The sequence below is a fragment of the Eretmochelys imbricata genome, chromosome 9, assembly GCF_965152235.1.
Source record: "Eretmochelys imbricata isolate rEreImb1 chromosome 9, rEreImb1.hap1, whole genome shotgun sequence".
Lineage (NCBI taxonomy): Eukaryota > Metazoa > Chordata > Testudines > Cheloniidae > Eretmochelys > Eretmochelys imbricata.
This window is the reverse complement of record NC_135580.1, coordinates 32737792-32755273: the sequence shown is the minus strand read 5'-3', so window position 1 is coordinate 32755273 and position 17482 is coordinate 32737792. Positions and strand designations below refer to the sequence as shown.

Sequence of the window (17482 nt, the reverse complement as noted above, 5' to 3'; positions counted from 1 at the left end):
AGATGGTTTCACTTTTAGAGCCACAAGCTGAAGTGGGTCAATACAACATTTCTCCTGGCCTTGTCTCTCTTCTTTATAGCTAAGCACCTCAGGCACCTGTGAACTTAACTAGAACAAGTGGCAACAGTCTTGCTTTTGTGACTGTGGGGCTTGGTGGAAAGGCAAATCCTGTTGTCCTGAAGTCAAGGTGTAACTTTGTAATTATTCCTTTTTGACAGAGGAGTGGGTCTTTGCTGCTGTCTTAGCTGTATACCTGTGTTTGGGAAAGCTTTTAGAACACAGTTTTCTGTACATTTCTTCACTGGAAAACTGGTCTTTTTCCACTCTAGTGAGCATCTGTAGAAAAGAGTAAAAGGAAATAGGATTACCCATTAATTAAAACTGGTCCTCAGCTAGCAGCAGTTGTGCAACATGCAGAAAAAGAATGACTGTGGCCAACAAGAGGGAGGAGAGGAAAATGAACAGATCAGATAATACCACACAATGGCATCTCTGTGTAGGTAAGGGAATTTCCAGTGGGTTCTCATTAATGTTATGGCTGTAAAGTCTTGTGAATGTATTTCTTTACTTGAGTAGAAAATTTTATATAGTAAGGGAAAAAAGCATTTGTATTAGAGGATAATAACTCAGTAAAGTAAACACTCTTTATTAGGGGAGACCCAACAATTTTTTCTTTTAAGATTTTTAATGGATTTAATATTTCCAGTTTAGTAATAGTGTTTTTGAAGATTGACAGTTTAAATGTTTGTCTTGATGAAATAACTTCATCAGTCTTTTACTGTCTCTTATCTCATAGAAAAGGCTGCTTGTATTGAGGATGCAAAATTACAAATTTAAGCACAAATAAACTTTAAGATTTGATCACTTTATATAATTACTCACCAAAAAACTACATTAACAGAACATTATTAAGATTGCAAAGTCAAGAGGTCAAAAGTTAGAAATTACCAGAATTAATGGTGCTTATGTAACATTAATTTGGCCACCTTGTGCATATGTATTATGATATATTCTTTAATTACATGATCACATACTATTTTTTCCCATAGGACCCTTGCCTCATTCAGTTCACAAGATGGATGTTAGGACTTAATGAGCAACTGTTCAAAATTTGGTTTTCTGCTCATTGTTCATTGTATGCCCCTAGGCCTTATTTATTATACACTATTCAAACCCTGCTCTTGAAGATAGAAAAGCCCATGAGGAAATGAATAATTCTTTGGTGCTCATCACTATAGTATCTGAGTGTTAATTTATTTTCCCAATTCCCTATTAATATTTTACATGCATGAAGATTCAGGTCAAAAGTATCTTTAATTTTGGGTACCCAAATGGAGACACCAGTGACCTGATTTTTCAGAGTATTGTGCTCCAATAACCATCAGTTGCAGCTGTGACTGTTCAGCACTTCTACAAATCAGTCCTCATGTGCTTACGTTGGATACTCAGAAAATGAAGAACACAATATTAACAATCACCTGTGAAAAGTTTTTAGTTTAAGCAACTTGACTAGCCTCACATAGCAATTCTGTGGCAGAGGCAGAAATAGGGATCCAATTCAAGAAGGCAACATTCAAATACCTAAAGCATGAAACCATCCTTTCTCTCCCTGAAATCTCCTGCCTCATTCATTATACACCATCCAACTTCCGCAACAAATTAAGTGTGGTTCCTACACATAAACAGCCTCCTTCTCAACAAATCCTTGGTTCACTTTCAGAGCAGTCCATCCTCTCTTCTGAATCAGGCAGGGGTCTTGTGGAAAATTAGTATGTGATCATGTAATTGAAGACTCATAATGCATACGCAGACTGCGGAATTAAGACAACTTTAACGCTGGTATTTCATACATTTTCACTGCTTGACTTTGCAACCTTAATAAAGTTTTCAATGTAATTTTAGTGTCTGGAATTTCCTAGGTTTTTAAAAAAGCAACCTGAAAAAACAGAAATGCCATCATGTGACATTATATTGACACACACATTTCATCAACAGGGTTGGAACCTTTAGATCCACCACACAGATTCTGCCAAGTAAACTACCAGTATAAACAGTATCAGTAGTAGAATGTCATCCTCTGCACCAGCACTAGAGAGGGATGGGCACTTTATCAGTGGCTTTCATATGTATTTACTGACTGTAGAGGGATGGTGAGACTCCGCAATCTTGGGTTCCATACCACTCCCTGGAAGAGTGCGATGTAGTGGGCACAAATTCTTCTGCAAATTCTCCTCCCTCCCCTGCCCGGCATGATCCCATCTATTTCATCCCCTCCAACCTATTCTTATCCCATTCCCTTGTTTTCTCCACCCCTGGCTCCTCATCCCAGTCCCATTCTCATCTGGCTAATCCCAGTCTTTACTTCTCTGGTTCACTATCCCAGTCTCTTTGCTCAGTAAATCCTAGTCTCCCTTCCTCATGCCTAGTTTGTCTCCTTGCACAATTCCACTCCCCCTGCAGCTCCTTTTCCCCAGTTTTCTTGACATGCAGTCTGTTCTCCTTCTCCTGGCTCCTCATCTGATGTTTCTGTTGCCCAAACTCTAGCCTCCCATCTACCCCTCCACCCACCTACATTCCCCATCCTCACTGATTCCTACTCCCAATCTCCCTGGGCTCATCTGATTTTCCTGCCCGTTATCCCCTGAATCCTTTGGGCTGAAATTTTCCAAAACTAAATTCAGCCTGTGGCAGACACCTGGCATTGAAAACTTCAACCCAATTGATTGAAGTTTGGCAACTGAAAACAAGGTAGGATGTGGCAGGCAACCTTAAGAACAGTCAATGCTGTCAGCCCTGCATATGGTAATGTACTGAGCAGCCATTCAGTTGTCCGTCTAGAATGCCACCTTTCACATATATGCAACTGTAAAATGTTACCTGAATAAATTAAATGTCTAAAGGGCATTTCATAATTTTGAGGTGTATTGTCTTTCCATTTTGTGGAATCTATTGCAAATTCACTTTTTGTCTGTTCTGGATAGACTATAAATGTAGGTCAATGATAAATCCAGGCATTCTGACACTAGACAGAAGGTTCATAATTCTTATACAGAAAAAGTTGTCATTCAATTAATATGACATATATTTAAGTGTTTAAAGATTCTGTGGAGAATATAGTAGATATGAAAAAGGCATTACAATTTTCACTTTCAGCTGCATAAGTGAACTTACTCAAAATGCTCGAGATTTTTCTATATAATTTATAGAAGATATTTATGAATATTTAAACACATTGAGTTATACTGCTGATAATTCAGGAAGAAGAGAGAGAATTGTCCTTAGTTTCTGTAGAGCTAGAGTTTCCTCCACAAACAAACAGTTGTGTTACATGTGGGTAGTCTCTCTCTCTCTCTCTCTCTCTCTCTGTGTGCATATGTATATGTATAGTATTTCAAACCCATTTTAATTCTGAAACATTCTTTGTGGCAAAATTAGTTATGAGGAAACACCTTTCTATTAGAATTTCAAAGTTGCTCATGCATACTATTACTTGTGTGCTTATTTTTCCAAATCCTTTGAACTGCTTTTATGGCATATAAACTTCAACATTTGAGTCGGGGGCGGGGAAGACAGTGTTCATAAATACACACATTCAATCTCATCTTTTTTTTTTTTTTACTTTGAACTTACTAGTTTGAGTCCAATAATAAAATTAAGTCTATGTATCATTCAAATTAACATCAAAATTTAAATTGACTTCGAGGCTGTCGTCAGTTCTACACAAAACACCTGTGCCTATGTGGAGCTACACTGATTTCCCATGTCCAGAATTAAAGCCTACTTGCCAGAATGAAATATGCTGATGCCGCCGAGCTGTGCCTGCTCCTGCTCAGTCTCCAAATAAAAATTTTATTAAAGCTAATGTTAAAATTATATAATACACAGGTTGAGAAAAGAGCGTGTATACATCTGGGTATAGTGCTTAGATTATCCACAGATACACAGTTTGTTTTTAAAGTCATAAGATACGTATAGTGAATAATCAGCAGTAACCCAAATTTAGGTGAGTAAATTTAAGAATACAGTTTAGATATTAGTATTCAAGTATTCGGGTACATCACTCATGAAAAGTTATACAGAGAGTTAGTTGTAGAAAGCACATATATCAATAAGTGAAGATTGTCCCTCAGTAATTGAGAATTTAGGGTAGGTTGTTCATTGAGATAATACAATCCATGAGGAAAGTATTTCAGTTACTTTCCCCACTGCGCTTCTCATCAACACTCCAGCTCATCCCTCCTGGTATTGCCGATGTCCGGTGTTGTGTTCTATGTAGCTGTCCCTTGACCATCTGATGGCGTCCGACACCATGAGTTGCTGCATCAGCCAGATGTAGCGTTGACTGATTCCGCATTCTCCCAACACTTTCTCGTTACTGCGGTCCCATGTGCCCAAGGCTCTGACGATCAGAACATGTGTCTGAACTTGGTAATCCTTAGCTCTCACAGTTTCGGCCAGAGGGGCGTATTTCTCCACCTTTCAAACTTGGGCATCATGGAAGGCTGGCATCCTGTTCTCGGAGGGCACTGTGACATCCACCATGACAATCCTCTTCCGGTCCTCACTGGTGATGACAATGTCCGGTTGCAATTGGCTGTCGGTTCCAGGGATGGCGGAGTTACTCCCCCACACCTGCCAAATGAATCAATGCCATTCCCTACCTCGAACACAAATAAAATCAATTAATGCTACCCCTCAACATACACACAAAATAAATAAATCAGTGTTGCGTTCTGCAATGAATAAATTAATGCTGGACCGCTTTTCTTCTCCTCCTACCAAAAAAAAATTCTTATTAATACTGGGCATAGATACCCCAGATGCCTTACCAGTAGTAGAATCCAGACCAACCTCCCCAGCAGTGACCGAAGTAGTGCGGCTGTGTCTCTGCAGTTTTAGGAAGACTGCACTGGTTATACTTGGTACACATTTAGAAGGTTATCTTCACAACGAGGGTTAGAAACATTTTTTCAGAAAGTTTAAATTCTGCAGAAGTTGATTTCACTTGCTTAAGAAAGATTCCTTCTCCCCAGTGGTAAGTGGAGCACCGTAAAAATATGGGTGTTTCCTTGATCTGCTTCTGCCTTGGGACAGAAACATCCTGCCATTAGGCTCTGGCTCAGGTATCTGGTGCAGAAATAGCAATATTTGCATTGGTAATTTAGAAATGGATTACTGAAACCTGTTATAGGGTCAACATATCCTGGGATTCTGCTTCTGTCATTTAAACAAGTTGTGCTAAGAGTAATTTCACAGCATTTGTCTTTAAGGGATAGCGTGGCTCAGAAGGAGTTGATAGTGTGGCCAATTTCAGTGTATCTTGGGCACTCTCCATTCTTTCAGAACGTTTTTTTAGATTTATTTGCAAGCCACGGGGCCCTGATGTTAGAAGACATACTCTGTGTGGTCAGCTTTGGGCTGCAAAAACATTTGTATCCCCGCCAGGCAGGTGACAACCCATGATGGAGTTTCCTTTTTATTATGTGAACCAGATCAATGATTTAGGTCCATTTGTGCCTGATTTTCAAAACTGCACATGTGCAAATGTGTGCCTAATTTGTACTTTCAAAACACCATGATTCCATATATAAATTGCATGGCAAAATACCCAGTTTCCATATGATGTTGTGGTAATTGCATAGCACATTAGGCATGCAACTTCATATGTGCAGTTCTGAAAAACATGCCCTTAATATTTATATTACTGCCAATTAAACCCGTCACATACACACTGAAGGCAAATTAGCAGAACATCAACCTTTAGTAACAGGAATCACTAAAGGGTCTTCATAGTCCATTACCTTCTCTCCCCAACCTAGGTGTAAGGTAATAGATATGAATAAGGTCTTTTCCAAAGTTAAGGAGATAATGGCTCCATCTTCCTTAAAACTAGCTATATTTCTTCATAACATCTCTATGAGATTTTCTGATCAAAAAAGTTTAGACATTTTTATTAGGAGATATACTTTTTGGTCTTAATAGACACACTCTAATTTCCTTCTTCATTTTATCCATCTTTCATTTTGAACCATGTCTTTTTGTTGTTCATTGTTTACAAGATTAAGGAAGTCAGCCTGCTTTCCTACATTAACTGCCATGTTCACATTTATTCCTGTCTTTTGTGAAACATCATTTGCTTATGTTTACATACATTATTGCCATTAGGGTCAAGTGGATCCTCTTCCAGACAGGTATCAGTGCCTTCTTATTTGTAGTGAGAAGTCCTTGATGCAGCAAATATAACACTTTTGGATGTTCATTTAATAGAGGAAATCCTTAAGATGGCTAATTGATCTTGCATTTCTGCTTTTTATGTACTTCTATGACTTAAACCATTTCCGTAATCATTAAAGCAGCTTTTAAGTTGTCACTGGATGCAGAACTTCCATATCTTGACTTAAAATAGTGTGTTTGCTTTACACACAGTCAAACTTGTTAGGCAAAATAGGGGATTTATTGGTTCTGTTTTGAAATTAAGAGACAGGAAAGATACTGTATACAAACCCAAATATATGCCTTTATATGTAATTATTATTAGTACATATTATTATATGTCTAGCTCCTGTCATATGGGAGATGGATGATTTTTATGCTTAATATTCTAGATGGAGTATTTTCCAGTCACTTTATGTTCTAGAGTTCTAGATTTATGTATTCAGTAAGTTTGTACTTTTATTAGAAGGCTGGAGTAGTTTCCACATTATACACTTTTATGGGGTGGGCACATGATGATAACTATGGGCCACTGGACTATGGTGGAGGAATTATAATGTACTGCTTGTGGGGTTTTGTTTTGTTTTTTTGTTGTTGTTGTTGTTGCTTTTCTGAGCAATTAAAGGAAGAGGGGAAACACAGGATATAAAACTTCTAAGAAACTTCTGATTTTCCTGCAAATTTGAGAAAAATCAAACTTGCTTTTGGCAAGATTCTGAGAAGAATCCTTAAGTGGCATCACATCCCATTAACCATTCTGAAACATTCTTCCAAACCGTCCTTATTTCAGAAGACAATATCAGACAAACACCTGTAATTTCAAGGTTTAAACCTGTTTTTAACAATATGAATAAAAACAAGATTTTTAGGAGAAAGCTTCTTTTGGCTTAGGAGGATGTTTGTTATTCTCTTGAACTCCTCCTGGACTATTTTTCATTGTTCAACTACTTTATAAATTACATTGGTAGCAAATGAGAATGAACTTTATCTTTACAGGTGATTTATAAATAACAAGTGAGCATTTAAGCAGTTTCCTTTAAGACAGTGGTTCCCAAACTAGGGGCGCCACTTGTTCAGGGAAAGCCCCTAGTGGGCCAGGCCGGTTTGTTTACCTGCCGCATCCGCAGGTTCGGCCGATCGCAGCTCCCAGTGGCCGCGGTTCGCCACTCCAGGCAAATGGAGGCTGTGGGAAGTGGCAACCAGAATGTCCCTCAGCCTGTGCCACTTCCTGCAGCTCCCATTGGCCGAGCGGTGAACCATGGCCACTGGGAGCTGCAATCAGCTGAACCTGCGGACGCGGCAGGTAAACAAACCGGCCCGGCCCGCCAGGGGCTTTCCCTGAACAAGCGACGCCCCTACTTTGGGAACCACTGCTTTAAGAGATGTAAGATACAGGAAGCAATTTGCTCTCTACTGCCTATCAGCGAAGTGCTGGTAAGATTAATTTGCATTTACATTTTTTTAAAATCATGTTGTACCATTAAAGAACATAATACATAAAACATCTGAGAATGGCAAACCAACTCACAATAAGACAATACAATGCCTTTAGAGATGATAGTTACAAAAATTTCTTCTATTGGCAGTTTCTGTCCATTTTCATTAAAATTGCTGTTTTCAGATAAGTAAGTAGTATGTATAGAATAATGGAGGCAATAAGGACTACCGACATCTCTCTTTCGTTGAAGAGGAATTGTTTCGCTGTTGCTAGAAACTTAGTTTTTAGTACTTTAATCTTTACCTTAAATAACAATGCATAATAGCTAATAAAATAGTGATCAAAATGATCAAAGCATGTACAGGCAATAACATTTTTTTATATTCCATTGTTTTTAAATAGTCATTGGGAAACAGAATATTTTTTCACAAATGATATTCCCAATCAGCTAAGTTCATAATATATTTCCAGTCTCCTTGAATTACCAAGAGCTAAAGTAAGTAGACACTCTTAAGACAAGAGAGTCCTGAAAACAGATTCCAAGTGACATTTTCAGGATTCAGAAAGTTTGGACGGTAGTTTGCAATGTACGGTAGGGTTTGGTTTGTTTGTTTGGGGGGCTGGGGTGAGGAGGATATTTTTAGGAGTGTAATGGAGAATCACTTGTCTCTTAAACAAGTTCAGATTGTTTCCACTTCGCTATATGTGAAGGAGACCAGGATTCTGTGGTGTTCTGGTAGTACACACTGATCATTATTTTTAGAACAGCAGCAGTTTTTAGCCTGTTCTTCATCTAATCCAATTTCTGTTCCTTTAGAGGGAGCAGCATATGACAGCAGTGAAGTTTGTGCACCGTATATGTGCAGCTCACAAGCGTTGGCATTTCTTTTGCTGTGAGTTGAAGGATGTGATAGTGCTCAGCGATCAGAACTGAGTGATTATTAAACAACCCCAAACATCCCCTGCACTTTTTCTGCTGTTCGTCTCTTCTGACTTATGTTTCAGGGATGGCTTTGACTTTTGAATGGCTTTTACAACTTGTAACAGCTTTTGTTTTATTTTATATATGTTTTAATGTAATTTCCAGTACCCCAAAGCTCAGGATGCAATGGGAAGAAGTCAAGGAGATTTTGTGTACCCCACCCCCCGGGTCAGGGTGCCATGAGCAGTGGATGTGTGTGGGATTTTGACCCTACCCCAAAGGGCAAAGTGCCATGGAGTGTGTGTGTGTGTGTGTGTGTGTGTGTAGCAGGCACACTTGCAGAGCATAAGGAGTCAGTAAACAGTGGGTGGGTGTAGAATTCTGGCACACTCCAGGGGCCCTGGACAGTGGGTGTGGGTGGGAATCCTGGCACATTTAAGGGGCGGGAAAGGGTCTGTGCTGAGGGTCACCAGCCAAGCTGTGTCTATTCAGTGACGGCAGTGGGAAGGTTTTCCTGGGATGTCATCCTGCTGGCTATAGATAGCAACTCCAAAGCTCCTTAAAGAGAAACCTCTTACCAGTCACTTTCCACAAATGGTACATACACCTAAAGGTACTTAGCGAAAATCCTTGAGAGGTATTTAATGCTAAAGTAGCTAGTCTCCTCAGTGTCTCTCTGAAGGCCACACGAACACACACAGGCAGGGTGAGGTGCAGGACAGCCCCAGGACCAGTGAGTGACTTTGCCCCAGCCAGGCTTTGCCACCCCAAGAGCTCGCCAAGATGTGTGACATGGGGGGCCTGGACAACCTGATTGCCAACACAGCATACCTGCAGGCCAGGAAGAGCACAGATGGGGACACCAAGGAGATGCAGAGGAGGCGCAGAAGCCTCTCACTGCCCAAGCCTGAGCATTGCACAGAGGTCAGGCAGGCCCTCCCGGCTGAGTATGAGAGCATCTGCGAGCAGCAGCCCATTGGCAAAAGGTTCTTCAGGGATTTCTTAGAGACCATGCCTGAATACCTGGTGGCCAAGGACTTCCTGGATGAGGTGTCCAACTGGGAGCTGGCGGAGGACAATGCCAAGAGTGGCATCATGCAGAGCTTGGTTACCAATTTCCTGAAGTCTGGCTCCAAGGGCTTCCTAGCCTTCATGAGCTCAGACCTGGCCAGCAAGTGCCAGGCAGCCACCGAGAAGGACTATGAGAGTATCATGCAGCTAGCCAAGGAGGAGACCAGGGCCTTCCTCCGGGACAAACCCTTCCAGGACTTCCAGAGAACCCCCTTCTATGACAAGTTCCTGCAGTGGAAAGTCTTTGAGAGGCAGCCAGTGAATGAGAAGTACTTCTACGAGTTTCGAGTGCTGGGCAAAGGTGGCTTCGGAGAGGTAGGGTGACTGCCATCCATCCCTTCCCTGGTGTAGTGGGTGGGTATGGGCAATGCAAAGAGGAGCCTATAATAGACTAGGAAGATGTCAAAGACCTTGATAAACTATCTTCCTCCTTGGGCAAACCAGTGTGATGTAACCCCTTCTCCACTTTATTGCCCCAAAGCATCCACATGCTGGTCAGTAAAGGGAACTTCTGAAAACTCCATCAGGTCCTCCAGAGTTTTGGATAAGGATAAGACAGGCTCCCCTCCGTGCAGAATAGACCAACTCCCTACTCCCATTATATCCCCATCATGTGCTCTGTCAGGCTGATCACTAGCAATGCCCTCTGAAAGGATGGCAAGGTACACCTTGCTTCCTTAGACCCCATCCACCTCTGCTCTTAATTCATCTCCAGTCTGTATTTGTAAAGCCCCTTCCTTTCTCTTTCCATCTTGATCCTCTAGGTTTGTGCCATCCAGGTGAAAAATACCGGCAAGATGTATGCCTGCAAGAAACTGGATAAGAAGAGGCTGAAGAAGAAAGGTGGGGAGAAGATGGCTCTTCTGGAGAAGGAGATCCTGGAGAAAGTTAACAGCCCTTTCATAGTCACCCTGGCATATGCCTATGAGAGCAAGAGTCACCTGTGTCTTGTTATGAGCCTCATGAATGGAGGGGATCTTAAATACCACATCTACAACGTGGGAGAGAGGGGCTTGGAAATGAACAGGATCATCTTTTATTCGGCTCAGATCACCTGCGGGATTCTGCATCTCCACTCCATCAGAATCCTGTACAGGGACATGAAGCCAGAAAATGTTCTCCTGGATGATAATGGCAACTGCAGATTGTCTGATTTGGGCTTGGCAGTGCAAGTCAAAGAGGGGAAAACCATCACCCAGAGGGTGAGTGCGTGTTCATGGTGCTGGGAAGGGAGGAAGGGAAGCCATTCTATTTCTAATGCATTATGAGACCAAGCCTTAATTCCTCAGGATTTGTTCTTCACTAAAGATCTTATGTGGTCATTTCATTCTAAGTGACAGGTGGTAAGAGGATTTGGTTAATTAACTCTTTGTTGCTATGTGCAGTTAACACAACTTGTCTCCAAACAGAAATAAAAGAACCAAACTGGTCTGGTTTTTTTTTTTGTTTGTTTGTTTTTTTAATTGGGATATGCATTTAACTCAAACTAGCTATTTGAGAGGCACTATACTTTTCCTGGGCTACCTTGCCTCATCAAGGGTCTAACCAGGAGTGAATCATAAGTATAATCAGAGACAATCAAAGGTGTGATTCCTCCCCCAATCACCAACCATTATTTCAGAGGAATGGCATTTATCCCATTTCTTGTCAGTTTGTTGGGGATTTTTGTTTGTTTATTTAATAGTATTATTGATGGTTCGTTGTGCTAAGTGTGCATGGTGCTGCACAATAAGTGAACTGTGTCAAACACACAAGTTCCTGCCCCATAGAGTTTGCAGTCTAAAGATCTGTGAAAGCTAGGTGAGAGTTTAAATAAAAGTGTGTATATCTGTAAGAGAAGGGTAATGGTTGGCTATTTTTTGCTGCTTCAATTAGAATGTGCAGCACATTAAGCACTACCTGTGGTGATTACAAATTGATCCAGGTTTAAAGTGATAATGTCATGGTGGTTCACAAGAAAGGTGTACTGTGTAATGTAGCACATTTGTCTCCTGCTGGCCAGAACACATAGACATGTATAATGAGTGAATGAATGTTCCATGTATATTATATATTTGACAAAAGGGCAGTTATGAAGTTACTTCTAGAGATGATACATCTGGAGCCTATAATTGTTTTGCATTGTACTTACATAGTACTTGGGAGATTTAAAATTTCCACATCAAACTCTCAGTAGGTTGAAGGTTGATAGACATAGTCTCAGTCAAGAGGAAAGGGCCCTTTATCATTCTTTCTCCCCCCAACCTTGAAATAAACACATTTTTAATGTTTTGCTGTGTACAGATAAGATGAAATTTTTATTTTGAAGACCAACTTTCTTTTTCCTGTAATTAATATTCTAATTGTCCATTGTTGAGTTTTCAGCCCAAGAAAAAAAAACAAAAAACCTGTTTTGTAGATAGAGGAAATCAAACATTGTGTTAGAATCTGACATTGTGTTAGAATGTTAAATATGTATCATGAAGGTATTATTTCAGTGACAGTTAAGACAGATTTGATTTTAAATGGGAATGTTGCTGACTATCAGTTCTTCTGAAGAGTAGGCACTTAACATTAGTTTTTGTTGTTAGCATTGTTTTCCTGACTGGTATGTATGTGGTTTTTTAGTTTTTGGGGTTTTTTTCCCCATAAGATAATGTTATTAAATTGTGCTATAGAGCAATGATAGGTCTAGTCATGTTCTGGCTATCACAGCAGCAAAAACATGCAAAACCGTGGCTCCCAATGGTAAGGAGTTCTTGTTACAGCAACTGTAAAGTAGAGAGGGACTATTTATATTATATAATATATGCTTGTTTTGCTTTCAGTCTCTCTAAAATCTATGTTTAAAGAGATTGTTGTGTGGAAATGTAGCTTATATTTATCTATGTAGTTTTTATTATAGGTGACTGACAGCAACTCCACTAGTTGAGGTTGTCTAAAACTTTCCATTTTTGCATGTTATATGTGAGTGTATATTTGTGATGGTCTAATTTGATCCATAAACTTTATTTTACTATGAAAACAAAACATGCATGTGAGCTTTATTTTAGTCATCACATTGCATTTGATAGTGGCCAGAAAAATCTGTTTGTCCCTGGATTAAAACATACTGGATTATTTAAGAAAAAGTTGAGGAAAGTCATTTTAAATGATAGGTTATAACTAGGTCTGTCGATTAATCGCAGTTAACTCATGTGATTAACTAAAAAAAATTAATCGCAATTTAAAAAATTAATCGCAGTTTCAATCACACAGTTAAACAATAGAATACCAATTGAAATTTATTAAATATTTTGGATGTTCTTCTACATTTTCATATATATTGTATTCTGTGTTGTAATTGAAATCAAAGTGTATATTATTTTTTATTACAAATATTTGCACTGTAAAAATGATCAAAGAAATAGTATTTTTCAATTCACCTCATACAAATACTGTAGTGCAATCTCTTCTTTTTGAAAGTGCAACTTACAAATGTAGATTTTTTTGTTATATAGCTGCATTCAAAAACAAAACAATGTAGAACTTCAGAGCATACAAGTCCACTCGGTCCTACTTCTTTTGTTCAGCCAATCGCTCAGACAAACACGTTTGTTTACATTTACAAGAGATAATGCCCTCTTCTTATTTACAATGTCACCTGAAAGTGAGAGCAGGCATTTGCATGGTACTGTTGTAGCCGGCATTGCAAGGTATTTACGGGCCAGATATGCTAAACATTCATATGCCCCTTCATGCTTCAGCCACCATTCCAGAGGACATGCTTCCATGCTGATGATGCTCATTAAAAAAATAATGCATTCATTAAATTTGTGACTGAACTCCTTGGGGAAAAATTCTATGTCTCCTGCTCTGTTTTACCCGCATTCTGCCATATATATCATGTTATAGCAGTCTTGGATGATGACCCAGCACATGTGGGTTCATTTTAAGAACACTTTCACTGCAGATTTGACAAAATGCAAAGAAGGTACCAATGTGAGATTTCTAAAGATAGCTACAGCACTCAACCCAAGATTTAAGAATTTGAAGTGCCTTCTAAAATCTGAGAGGGACGAGGTGTGGAACATACTTTCAGAAGTCTTAAACGAGCAACACTCCGATGCGGAAACTATAAAACCCGAACCACCAAAAAAGAGAATCAACCTTCTGCTGGTAGCATCTGACTCAGATAATGAAAATGACCATGCATCAATCCGCACTGCTTTGGATTGTCATAGAGTAGAACCTGTCATCAGCATGCACACATGCCCCTGGAATGGTGGTTGAAGGGGACATATGAATCTTTAGCACATCTGGCATGTAAATATAATGTGATGCTGGCTACAACAGTCCCATAAGAATGCCTGTTTTCACTTTCAGGTGACATTGTGAACAAGAAGCGGGCAACATTATCTTCTGCAAATATAAACAAATTTGTTTGTCCGACCGATTGGCTGAACAAGAAGTAGGACTGAGTGGACTTGCAGCCTCTAAAATTTTACATTGTTTTATTTTTGAAGACAGGTTTTTTTGTACATAATTCTACATTTGTAAGTTCAACTTCCATGATAAAGAGATTGCACTACTGTACTTGTATTAAGTGAATTGAAAAATACTATTTCTTTTGTTTTTTTACAGTGCAAATACTTGTAATCAAAAATAAATATAAAGTGAGCACTGTACACTTTGTATTCTGTGTTGTAATTGAAATCAATGTATTTAAAAATGTAAAAAAATCCAAAAATATTTAAATAAATGGTATTCTGTTATTGTTTAACAGTGTGATTAATGACGTGATTAATCATGATTAATTTTTTTAATCGCTTGACAGCTCTAGTTATAATATTAAGGATCTGGTATTAAACCAGGCAATGAGACCCTCCACCACTTGTAAGCACATTTAGCTATCCTCTTCTAAATTACTTTTGAATGGCTCCCAGTGTGCCTAACTTTTGCAAGTCCTAACTTTGAAATTCTTTTCATTGTGGTTTTATATCAGGCATTTAATGTTTTCGTTATTTTAAACTTATTATTGTTAGTGGGCAGGAAGAGAGAGAGAATTTAGATGTATCTATCTCATTATTATTATTATTATGTTTCATACTTGTACTGTGATACATCTAGAGACCAGTGTCCCATTGGGCTAGGCAGAATTACTTTTCCCTATGGACATTAATAATGTGTGGGTTTTTTATAAGTGAAATTATCAGTTTATTAGAATTATTTTTTTACAAAAAGGAGTTCACCAGTAGAATATTGACCATTGCTCAAGTGTTTTCATTTGAGTAAACCACAATGGAATGGAATTCCTGGCGTGCTGGTGAATAATTGGTTTGTTGTGAGAAGTGAAACCAATGGCTGAGTGCTTATAACCCTCAGTTTCATCACAGACACTACTAGTTTGTCATGCAGGAAGTTAATGGAGTTGTCAATATCCAGGAACTCTAAAGGTGATAAAAGTCTCCTCCCTTTGGAAAAAACTGAAGCGATACCCATGACTAAAATAGGATTAGTTTTTTTAAACAATTACCATTTATGATGTTAAAATCATTTGTAAAGAGCTTTGAGATCTACTGATGAAAAGTGTTGCATAAGAGCTGCAGACTTGAATCTTACCACTTGGCAGCTCAAACCCTTTCTTTTCCTTAAGTGGCGTGATATAACATAACATAAAGCACTTTAAATTTAAAATTATTTGTATTATGATTGTAGCATAGCTATGATTCACATAGCTGAAGTTGCGTAACTTAGATCGATCCCCCCGCCCACTGTAGACCAGGCCTTAGAGTGGTAGCCTTTTTAGGGCCTGTAACAGAGCCGGCTGCTACCCAAACACCCCCTCACGGCCAGGTGTGCCTTGGCTGTGCCTCCTGGCCCTGTTTTCGACAAACTCCACCGCTTCTCTTTCAGTCACAGCCCTTCTTAAAGTGTGAGGTCTTTTTAATTAAATTAATAAGGTTCTCAGACACAAAAACAGTCTTCCACCCAGGCTTAAGCTGGGCACAGCCCCTCCTTCCACCTGAGGAACTGTCCCTTCCTCAGGGACCACTGCAGGAGACCTCTCTCCCTGTAGCTTCACTCTGCAGTTCCCTCATTGCAAAAGTGCCATCCCTGCAGCTTCCTGCTATGTTTTACTTTGGGATCACCTAATTAAATGCATGGGTGTCTCATCCTGTAATCAGAGCTGGCTTAGCCCTAGGCTCTCCAGCTCATGGGCAAACCACCCTGTTACACCCTGAGACAGGGCGGTGATTTTTTTCACAAAGAACTTTCCTTCCAACTGTTTGTCAGGTGTTGAAGTTTAATATGTGCTACAAAAGCAAAAATAATTTTAAAAAAAGAACCCCCCCCCCCCCCCCAAATTTTAAACATCTGCCTAAAATACCTTCCTCTTGCTCAGATTTCTCTTCTTTGATATTTGTCATGTCATAATCTTGCTATTTCTCTAGTTATTCAGAGAGTCTTCTAAGGAAAAAACAGCAAAGAAGAAACTAGAATTTCTAATATAAATAAGTAAAACAAAACAAACTTTCAAGGATTTTTTATATCATAAAGAATCAAATAAATAAAGGAAGACACAAACCCAGTTCTTTTTTTTCTGTCCATGTTATCTTAAAAACTCGTCAGCTACCTAGGTAACAAAATAATTTTACCTCAGTGCCTGAAAATTTCTAATAAGTATAAGAAATTCTATATCTCTAAGGAGAAAACTCAGGTTTTATTTGAAATCTATTTCAAGATTTTAACAAGGATGCCTTATTATCTATTATTATTATTAATAACAACATATTCTGGATGCTTGCAATCCTGGATTGCTACTGCTCAGTGGGAAATCAGTTTTGAGTTGGAAAATCCACAGTGGGGGGCCATTATCATGCAAATGTGCAGGGCCATTAATCATCCCCTGTGACTCTTGGAAATGTGAGGGACATAGAGCTTGGATTTGCAGCAATGGGATTCCTGAACCGCAGCAGAGCAATACATGGCATGCTTATCCCTATTTTGGCTCCAACTCACTTTGTCACAGAGTACATCATCAGAAAGGGTACTTTTCTATAGTTATACAAGCATAGGTGGATTGTCAGGGACATTTCACCACCAATATTAGGGTGGGCTGGTCAGAGAAATTGCATGATGCTCACATCTTTAAGAACCCTGGCACTGTTCATAAACCTGCAAGCATGGATTTTCTTTCCCAAACAGTTGATTACCATTGGCAATATTGAAATCCCAATAGTGATTCTGGGGGACCCAGCTTATCCCTTGTTCCCCTGGCTCATGAAGCCATACATTAGCCATCTTGACAGCACCAAGGAAAGGTTCAAATACCAATTGAGCAGGTGCAGAATGATAGCTGGTAGGTTGAAGCAATGCTCATAGTGTTTACTCGTTAGATTGGATCTCAGGGAAAAAAATGTCCCAATGGTTGTAGTTGTCTGTTGTGTCCTGCATAATATCTATGAGGCAAAGGGGGAAAAGCTGCCTCCGGGGTGAAAGGTAGAGGTAGAGCAGCTGACTGCAGACTTTGAACAGCCAGACAGAAGGGTCATTACAAGAACTCAATGCGGAGCTGTACGGTTGAGGGAGGATTTGAAAGAGCACTTTAACAGTTTGCCACAGTAGCGTTCTCTGCTGCAGTGCTCTTTGGCCTGGAGTTTTGGGTGCTGCTAGGAACTGGGTAGTGCTTACTGTACATTTATAAATATGACTGTGTTTTCCTAAGCTTATCAGTTATGTAGTGCTTGCTGTTCATTTATAAATGACTTTTTGTTTTTCTGAACTGATGAGTTATGTGATGTTTGCTTCACATTTACAAGTACTGTGTAATTTGAGTACTACTATCCATTCTGCAGTATGTGTTGTGAACTAATAAA

At 39.4% G+C, this 17482-nt stretch overlaps 1 protein-coding gene across 1 annotated transcript in view; it reads left to right on the top strand.

Moving 5' to 3' along the window:
• Positions 1–9356: 9356 nt before the first annotated feature.
• Positions 9357–17482, top strand: part of GRK7 (G protein-coupled receptor kinase 7) — a 30005-nt gene continuing 21879 nt past the window's right edge. Inside the window, exons 1-2 of the mRNA XM_077826123.1 lie at positions 9357–9959; positions 10409–10846. Coding sequence (XP_077682249.1) covers positions 9357–9959; positions 10409–10846 — 1041 coding nt within the window. The remainder of the gene's footprint in view (positions 9960–10408; positions 10847–17482) is intronic.